This window comes from Nasonia vitripennis (genome assembly GCF_009193385.2).
Source record: "Nasonia vitripennis strain AsymCx chromosome 5 unlocalized genomic scaffold, Nvit_psr_1.1 chr5_random0007, whole genome shotgun sequence".
NCBI classification, from domain to species: domain Eukaryota; kingdom Metazoa; phylum Arthropoda; class Insecta; order Hymenoptera; family Pteromalidae; genus Nasonia; species Nasonia vitripennis.
The window spans coordinates 823,515-833,589 of record NW_022279658.1 but is presented as its reverse complement, the minus strand read 5'-3'; the positions used below and the strand labels follow the sequence as shown (position 1 = coordinate 833,589).

Sequence of the window (10,075 nt, the reverse complement as noted above, 5' to 3'; positions counted from 1 at the left end):
CTAGCATCACAATTACCACTTTTGGAGTGCGATTTGCTGCATGGAGGTAGTTTACTCATTATGATGTTGGTTATATGTATATTAAGCATGGTTAGTGATACATAATTTAACATCACAGTTACTACTTGGAGTACGAACTGCTTCATGGAGGTAGTTACTTATTATGTTGGTTATGTACATTAAGCACTGGTCAGTAATATATATATAAGCAGAAAAGATATTGTGTAGTGTAACTAACATAATAGACTGCTTGGCCTCAAGTTTCAGTGCGACAAACTCCATCATTTTCCAGCAGTCAATCAAATTAACGGGTTAAATGAGAATGGTGACTGGTTAAGAGGCCATCATCGTAAGAACAATAACTGGCTGTTTTACTATGCTCTCAACTATGCTGCTGTTGCTACTGGCTTTACTTTTCCACACATTTGGTTTAATCAAATAGGGCAAGGACAAGGTATTATGATTTTTAATACAAACCTAACAAAATTTGTTGTATCTCAAACTGTGGAAAACTGTTTTTCAATTTTTGGTTTTATCTTTTTTAAGGGCGTATAATATGAATTTGATATGATTCTGCAGTAACAGACCCAGATTGAACATAGTTTTTTCCATTGAACATTCGCATACAAGCCTTGGACGCCAATCTGAGCCATTTACGGCAGAATTACCCATAATATATGATATAGTTTACAACAGTAATAAATATGTTTTTTTTATATTTTTTGAGGAGTATAATCTAAATTTTATGATTTTCTGTGCTCAAAATATTATCAGGTGTTTTGTTATTTAACAATTTAATAAAAATAAATCTAGAATTTTGAAGCTTGAAAAACAATCAAATTTGAATTCTGTGCCTCAAATGCATGCATCAAAGAACGTTTGGTCACCGGTGGTGACTTCCTAGTCAAAAATTATTAAAAAGTTTCATTTTTACACGAGCTCAGCATACATTCTAAATGTTTTGCATATTGAGGATGAAGTGTACACAATAAAAGCCGCTGTTCATTCAAAGATATGACTTTTTATATTACAGAATATTGTATTGTTTTTTAGTAATAATAATTGTTCATGTTAGTATAGAAGATGGAAAAAATATCAGTTTTAGCTTTTTTGTTTAATTTTACTAAAAATTTAATGATAATCTTAGTCATAATTTGTGTGTAAATCCTTTTGTATTCTTATTTTAAGGTTCATAGACGAGACAGCATCCATAAAGTAGATACGGAGGATAATGATAACCAGTCAATAAGAGTCACAAGAGGTCTACAAGAGGACATTTGTAACATTGGTAAACCATATAACAGTTGTGCACTTGCAGCAGCAGGATCATATTTTTCTCAGTTTAATCACTTCATCTTACATACTATGTATCTTAATTCTTACGGTAGTTATTGTTTTTAATTTATTCTATTAGGATATTTATTTTTATTTTCTTTAGGTTCACTGAATTATTTCATTTTATTTCTAGGTTAATTTATCAACAGCATACATTGTCAAAATCCAAGAGAGTTCGTTCTCCAGTGCTTAGTTCTTCATTTCAAACTTTTAATTTCAAAAAGGTTGCTGCTTAACGTGCTACTACATAAGCCTGATAAATTCATGCTGGTAGCAATTTTTCCTATAGAAAATTTAGGTGTGGAACTGTGATGTACTACCTATCTACTACTGGAAGTAGTGCAAACTTTTATCTGATTCGTAAATTTCAGTACTGGGAACAAATTGAAAGTTTTAATTCAAAGTGCTAAAACTTTTGGAATCAGCTGGACTGCAAAAAATTCTACAGAATAAGATCAATTTGAGGATAAGAAGGAGCCAAATATTCCATTACAAGGTTGGTTTTTGCATAGATTTTCTTGGATAAACTAGTGAACGAATCACAATAGTTATCGATTGCTTTATAATTGGTATCATCTTATAACTATTCAAAGTGACATCGGATCTTAAGTCTGTATGGAAACATTTAACCTACAAAATTTATAGGACTTCAATATTTTTTACCAGCAAAAGGAAGTCTTTAGCAAGGAGTTATCATTGTAAACTTATCCAAACAAAAAAATTGACAATTATGTACAACTATTATTACTTGAATTTGAAACTCTCTACCCTTCTGATGCTGTACCTTCCAGGCGCCTTAAAACTAGTAAAGCTACTGATATCATTGTGTGTGCATTCTCAAATATCTTGGAGAAACTTGGATCAAGCTAACCAGTGTTTTTGAGTAAGCTCGAGATCCTTACAAAATTAAGTCAATGCCAAAATATTACAAAGTAAGCTGCATTTTATTTTATTTTATAATCGTTATTTTATTGAGTATAAAAAGTGTTACATAACAAACATTCCTCTTTTGCAGCTATCAGGAATGAAAATAAAAACTCAATTCAAGAATGAACATATGGATTTATTCAAAGTATGAGGATGCTATACATAAAATATAAGAATAATATAAAATAATTCAAGAAGTCAGCGAGAGCTGTTATAAACTATCAGCATTTAATAAAATTAAAAGTTGAATCTGTTAATGAATTATATTCCGTACAAATAGCAAAATTATCAATTAATTTATATGAAAAATTTCTTTGTAAATAAAATAAAAATTTGAAATGATATAATCGCATTGTATTTTTACTCATCTACTTATTTTTGGCAAATGGCTACAACTTTATAGTTTCTCAAGTTAAAATACAAAATTCAAATCTAAATCATAAAACATCTACGATTTTGCTGTTTAGAGAGATCATAAAGAATTTTTAACATATTAATATATTAATACATGAAATGATATCCAAATATAACTTTTTGAGAACTAAATTCATCATTTTTACTGATTTTATTTTTTTTCTCTAATGTACGCAGGCTGTTACATCAAAATTTATTATTTTTAGTATTGATTAGCATAAATTAATAAATAAAGTATTAACTATAATTTTCAAGTATTATTTTATAATAAAGTAAAAGATTAAATATAATGACATTTAATAGCCATGCATTTAGTCACACCTTTTTATTGAAATAATTTAGACTTCTTTAAATGCATGCATATTTTCTGAACTAATTTTTATTTTATTTTTCTTCTTCTTGTTCGTAATCTTCTTCTTCTGCTTCAGCCAACTCTCTCTCTCTCAACTCCCTTTCTCCTTCGAGCCTTGCCCTTGTGCGGTTGGTGCTTTCTTCTACCATGTTAAGAAATAGTTCTGCCACGTTTTTTAATCCTTGTTGATAAGGATTGAGTGGAATTTTTTTTCTTAGTTTACGACCACCCCTAACTCCTCGTTTTCCACGTTTCATACCTACAATTATAATGAACATAATAAGTCATTAACAATTCAAAAAAAAAATTATTCTGTAAATATGGGTTAATATTTTGGTATTAAAAATTTTACAAACCATTTTGAGCTTGGTTTCTAAGAGGCAACTCTTCTCTAGCGTTTCCTTGCACTGGGCTTCCCTGATGATCTGCTTCATCCTGTTGTCTTCCTCCAGCGTTTCTTCCTTGTCTTTCAACACCATTATTGTTAAGGTTCTGTAGAGGTCTTCGTTCACCAGCAGCAGCTCTCTGGGGCTGTAATGGTCTTTGTCCAGCAAAGCCATTACGTTGACCCTGCATAGGCCTTCGGGCACCAGCAGCAGCTCTCTGGTGCTGTAATGGTCTCTGATTTCCAGCGATGCCATTTTGCTGACCCTGAATACGTCTTCGGGCACCATTAGCAGCACCTTGGCCCACTACCAATGGTTCCTGTTCAGCGACATCATTGCGCTGGGCCTGCAAAGGGCCTTGAGCTCCATCAGCAGCACCCGGGCCTACTAGCAGTGGACCTTGGCCACCAATGCCATTGCGCTGAGCCTGTAAATGTCCTTGAGCTTCATCAGCGACACCCTGGCCTAGAAATGGTCCCTGTCCAGCTATGCCATTTTGCTGATTCTGCAGAGGTTCTTGTGCATTACTAGCAGCACCTATGCCTAAGAATGGTCTGTGTCCAGCAATTCCATTGTACTGACCGTGCAGAGGTCCTTGTAGAATAACTGACATAAATTAAAAATAGAATAGAATAATATAAATTATAGCAAATCAACATAGTTAATAAATTGCAAAGTGTGACTTACAACGATCTGGAGGGTTTTCTATCAACTCCTCCATTTCTCTCATTTCTACGTCTAAATCAGCATCAGGACGATCTTGCTGGTTGCCATTTAAGCTATCATTATCCACTTCGAAGTCGGAATCATCAAGAAATTCTTCTTGATTACCATTCAAGTTTTCATTTTCTGTAAATTTAGATATCTTTTTTATTCTTTTTGAATGATTTATAATTTAATTTAATATTAAAAAACGATCATCTAAAGGCTCTTTTTGCGTACGCGAAGAAACGACGGAAAATCAAGTTCAGAGTTCCCCAAAGGATTATTATTTAAATGTTTATGTTCACGTAAAAAAAATAACTCATGTAACTGTAACACCGCCCTTGAGAAACACCGAACTTGGTTTTCCCTTTATTTTACAGATTTTCTTGTACGATTTTGCGAACGCGAAAAAGGGCTTTAGACAGTCTGATCAAAAAACCATTGTTTTGATTGCAATAAAATGAAGAATCGCAATAAAGAAATTACAGAAAAATTGCAACTGGACAAGATTTTACACTTTTTTAAGAATACGTGCGTGCGTTTACTTTGAAATTGTTACTAATACTTTTATAAAAGGACCTTTTCTTACCTTCATTCCTAATTTTCAAATCAGCCATGTTATTCAATAGGCCTTGCCTTTCGCTCATTTTTCAAGAAGAAAACAAGAAGCTTCACAAATCTCTCAGTGCCGATATATGTGCACGTCCGAATCTTTTTTTGAAATAACGGCCGGATAGAGACAAAGGACAATGCGGGAGATCATCACGTGCGCTAGGTTGCCGGCTGCCGCGCCGATTTTATTACTATAAGGAGCAATCAGCGCCACGCGTGGTCAAAATTTGAATCATAGTTCCGCGTTCCGAGTTCCGGCCGTCGGACTTTCCCCCATGTACAATGCATGTGACGCAAGACACGGTCTATTCGGACCTCCGAGCTCTGCTTGAGGGCACTGTTGGGTTACTCTACACTTTGTACTTGCAATAGTACCAATTTTCTTCAACAGATAGTTTAAAATAAACTGCTCAGAACTCAAAACTTAACCTACAAATATTGAATTTGAATATCAGTTTGTTTAATACCCCTCTAACATTCACATATTTGTTTATATTTACTTGAATGTTTGATATAATCATGATGTACAAATAAAAGAGTAGAAAAAAGAAGTCGCACGAATTTTGAACAAGGAACAATATTTTATTTATCAGATAAGTTAAAACTTTATAATACTTTTTATTGATTATTATTATTGAACTGTAATACTTTGTGTCATTTTTATTGGTATTTTTTTTAGGATTGTAATAGGATATTCTAAAAGGTAATAAGTAATCAAATTCAATGACATAAATGCTGTATGCATTTTATAAATCAAAACGACAATTATTCAACAGCTGATAAATGTGTTCATGCGCAACTAAGTAATACAAAAAAATATAATTTGCATGGTGTTGTAACTACTGCGAGTCAAGTGGATAAGTTGACCTTGTTAGTTAAGGTAAAAACAATAATATTTGCATCATAACAAAGAGAAGCATATACATTTTTTATTCGCACACAAAAAATGATCTGTAAGGCTTATTGAGAATCAAATCATACAAGTATTTTTTCTTTCTTTTTTATGCATCGTGTATTTCATTTTATGTGTTTCATTATCGTTCAACAAGTTTATAAATTGTCACAATCATATTCAATTACTGTTTTCATCTTAACGTGCATGCATTTTTATGATAAATTCTAATTTTTATTTTTAAATTTGTTACAGTTGCTGGCAATAGTGAATAAAATACTGTTGGAGATTGTTGGAAAACTGATCAGTGATGCGTGTCTCATGCACTAACTTTGGATGAACTCTACAAAAATTGTATACGTTACTCATGATACTAGAATTTTTGTCAATGGAGATAGACGTTAATCTATTTTATAGTATTGTTGGGGTAAGGAAATAATGTCATGATTAAGAATGTTAAGCTTGAATAATCATAAAATAAATATTTATAATAATACTTATAAACAAAAATTCTTATATCTCACAACGATAATTTAAAATGTATATATTATTTTTCAAATAGATCACTCAGATGCGCCCTTCCCAGTGCTCGGATAATGACTGGATCAAATAAGAACAGGCTTTATTTGGTTGACGAATGAAGTAGAGAAGATTTTTTAAGTGAAGGGAACATTTGTATAATAATTCTTTATTAATTTTCCTATACTTATGTCGAAGAAGTTATAATAATAAGTGACAATAGTTTTGGTTATTTTTATAAATTGAGGAAATGATTTCAAAAGTGAATAATTTGAACAAACATCTTGCTGTAACTATATACAAGTTAATATAACAATTAATTTAAAATAATGTAACAATATATGAATTAAAACATTTTCTGATTTTTTATTTAAACATTTATTTGTGTACCATTCTTTTCATACGCACTGTAGCCTACTTAAGTGGACTATATTTTTTAGATGATGTTTTTTTTTATTTTCTCCTTACTCCATCATTTTTGTAGATACATAATATATATATCTTTACATATATTTTATTATATACATATATCTTTTCCATCGGTAGACATCATTTTAGAAAAGGTGCATCAGGTATTATTATTTTATTGATTTTTTATTTTAAAAAACTGATCTTACACAAATCATATATGTATCGTACGTAAATTTTAACTGGATTATTTTTAGATTTAATAGTCTTTTTTGTCTGCCTGTGTTTCTTAAAATGAGTATATATGAATTAAAAATTATAATATAATTCTGCACACATTACACATTACTTAGCTATCAATAAATATGTATACTAGTCTTCTCCGTCTGTCTGTGTTTTTTAAAATAAGTAGATAATGAAGTTGTTTAATTTACACTACAGTTGTAATCTATTTGAATTTGGCGCTCCCCTAGCAGATGGCGCGCGTGCAACCTTTGTTTGCCGGATCGCGGATAATCAGCTAATACATACAGGTATATATATAGTCGAATCTGGTGGATATACCTGAACGTAAAACTAAAATCGGCATGTTATTTTAATGGTGCCTATCGCTAGGTGCGGATCTCTTTGTTTCCAGAATCCTCCTCAACAAAAAATCGTGAGAAAACTCCTGTGCATGTGTGAAGAAGGATATTTCTTAGTATCAAAGTAAGTAATTATTATATAATTATTATAAGTCTAGTTTCTTTTTATTTTTTGAAAATTGTATATAAGCAGATTATGTGCTTTGCTAGAAAATTGAGGCTTATTATAAGTGCCCAAGTGTTAATTTTTCTGCTGGGTTGCTCGGTGGGATGATGGGCAGTATATATATATCTCAATCAATTATTTCTAATTTCGAAAAAAACAAATTTGGTGCAGGTAGAACAACAATATGTTGAGGTTAGAATTTAAGATACGGACTAGAGTTTTGGAAAATCACCAACCATTCAAATAATAAGCATAACTTTTTGTTGTAATCTTGATGAGTATAATATATACATCATATACATGTATAATGTACTGTATATAATATCTTTACCTGTTATAATCCAATACTACCTATTTGACGCATATCAATTTGCCAGCTCCATAAATTACATTTTAACGTTAACCTCTGCTAATTCATCCATATATTTATTTATTTTATTAGAAAATAACAATAATCTACACGATAGTCGTACATTATCATTTTATAATTTAATAAATAAAGATTGATCACTAGGACCAGTTAAAAACATGAAACATACTGGTAGATTATAAGTACATACATTTTGTAAATATTGTGGATTAGGGTTACTTTCGAATGAAGAAAATTGACATTGATAAATTCGAATGGATATATTATCTGTGATCATTAGTTAAATGTTGTTTATTGACATACCTGTAGAAATACTGTAAAGATCGGGTAGTGGACTATAACAGCCTAACCACCTTAAATTATAAAAGTAATGTATATGTATATTATATATATACTAAATTATTTAAAAAATATATATTATCAACTATTGAATATACTCAGGTACACTTTAAAAAACTTAAAATTTTTATAAATGCCATTTACCAGGTAAAACATGACTTCAAAGGCAAAAATTCATAATTTTCATTTTTTAACTCACCGCATACTTTAATTCTGGGCATCGAAGAACACTAAAACTTTGCAGATAGGCATGAAATATATACATAATTCTGGTCCGAGTGTGGGAATTTGCAAATAAGTTCATTTTTAAAAAGTTATCTACACTTTAAACAAAATATTTGTCATTTTTAACATTTTCTTTAAATTATAGATAACAGAATTATGTGTGTTTCAAGCCTGTTTGTAAAGTCTTAGGGCTCTTCGATCCCAGAATTGAAATAAAAATAAAATAATACAAATTTAAAGTTTTTTTAAGTGTACCTGAGTATATTCAATAGTTTAATATATATTTATTAAATAATTTAACATATATACAAAAATAAATATCATTTTTTATTTGATAATTTATGGTTAGCTTTCCTTAAAGAATATGTACATGTACAATAGGGTGTCCCTTATTTACCAAACCGCCTCTAGCGAAGAGCGCCGGGCTCAGATCAAAAGTTTGTCATAAAAAAATGTTTTCAATTTTTTTGAAATTTTTTTGGCCCTTCTAACAGGTGCCTCTACGAGTCCTACTTTTCCCTTGAAAAAAAAAAAAACTTTTAAGTTTGAAAAATCCATATTACCAGGATTATAGTCGCTAGAGGTAGTTTTCTAAATAAGGGACACCATAATGTACAATGTAATTTATCATGAACTGTTTAATTAAAAAATATTTTGTCTTATGAACATTATAAATTATGTAGTTCTTTCGTATAAAGTAGTATGTCTTATTTCATTACATCATTCATAAAACTTTTACAGGAATACTTTGGATCGAAATAAACGGAAGATATCATTTGAGAGAAAGTAAGCTACTTTTTTTTTTAATTTTCGCTCATAAATCCTTCAAAATAATCAATTGAATAATTTGTCACTACTGATATATAATTTATTTTTTCAGGGTTTGGATCGCCATCAAGTCTCTACCATAATCATTTTGGTAACTACGTGCATCCCAAACTTGGCAGCTTCGCGCGCCCCTAAGTTGGCAGCTTCGTGCGCCTCTGATTTGGCAGCTTCGTGCGCCTCTAAGTTGGCAGCTTCGTGCGCCCCTACGGTGGCAGCTTCGTGCGCCCCTAAGTTGGCAGCTTCGTGCGCCCCTACATTGGCAGCTTCGTGCGCCCCTATACGTTGGCAGCTTCGTGTGCCCATTTTTAGTTTTGTATGTTCTAAAATTTTAATAAATTTCTGTGTTTTTTATTATTTGAAATGGAAAAACAAAAAAAAATATTTGTTCTTGAAAATGATGAAATGTCAAGAATTCTTGATGGATCTCGGTTACAGGATACACATATTGATAAATTTCATAGCATGCTGTCTAATGAGACTATTTTTGAACCACGTTCTACGTTGTATCTTACAAATGTAATGCTTGATCCTAATTCGAGCCGTATAAAACCTATATCACGAAACGTTCTCCATGTCCAAATATTACATAGCTGTGATGATTTGTGTAATAAATGTATTAATGGTCATTGGATTTGTTGTTACTATGATACCAAATCTATTTTTATATATGATTCTTTAAATAAAAAGTATTTGCACGAGTGCAATCAAATATTTTTAAGAAAGTTATTTCCATATTTTGACCAAATTCCTATTTATTATCCTACAGTGCAGAATCAACCAAATTCTGATGATTGCGGTGTTTATGCAATAGCATTTGCAACGTCGTTGGTTTTCCAAAAAAATCCTGCTAAAATTTGTTATGATTCTCTCAAATTACGTAAACATCTTTATGAAATGTTTGAAAATAATCACATTACCCATTTCCCTATAATTTTTGACAATAACAAGCATATAAGTTCACAACCTTTTTTGAAAAGACAAGCAAATAAAACTTCTTTATTAAAATCTCTTAG

The 10,075-nt window shown here is 31.0% G+C and overlaps 1 protein-coding gene and 2 long non-coding RNA genes across 5 annotated transcripts; 2 read left to right on the top strand and 1 right to left on the bottom strand.

The window, feature by feature from the left end:
- The first annotated feature begins 342 nt into the window (after positions 1–342).
- LOC116417935 lies at positions 343–2,178 on the top strand. Of its 3 annotated transcripts, none has more exons than XR_004228126.1 (5): positions 343–454; positions 1,189–1,384; positions 1,469–1,633; positions 1,707–1,831; positions 1,981–2,178. It is a non-coding gene; the product is annotated as an uncharacterized LOC116417935 (long non-coding RNA). The 3 variants fall into 3 exon arrangements; XR_004228125.1 differs by having other exon boundaries at positions 1,929–2,178; XR_004228127.1 differs by having other exon boundaries at positions 2,002–2,046.
- A 6-nt stretch (positions 2,179–2,184) lies between these two features.
- Positions 2,185–2,609, top strand: LOC116417934. The gene is made up of 2 exons (XR_004228124.1): positions 2,185–2,267; positions 2,351–2,609. It is a non-coding gene; the product is annotated as an uncharacterized LOC116417934 (long non-coding RNA).
- A 337-nt stretch (positions 2,610–2,946) lies between these two features.
- LOC116417936 lies at positions 2,947–5,277 on the bottom strand. The gene is made up of 4 exons (XM_031933114.1): positions 4,709–5,277; positions 4,102–4,263; positions 3,385–4,020; positions 2,947–3,287 (listed from the first exon to the last, which is right to left on the bottom strand). Exons 1-4 carry the CDS (start codon positions 4,764–4,766, stop codon positions 3,061–3,063), a joined length of 1,083 nt encoding a protein of 360 aa, XP_031788974.1. The 5' UTR covers positions 4,767–5,277; the 3' UTR covers positions 2,947–3,060.
- Positions 5,278–10,075: the final 4,798 nt, after the last annotated feature.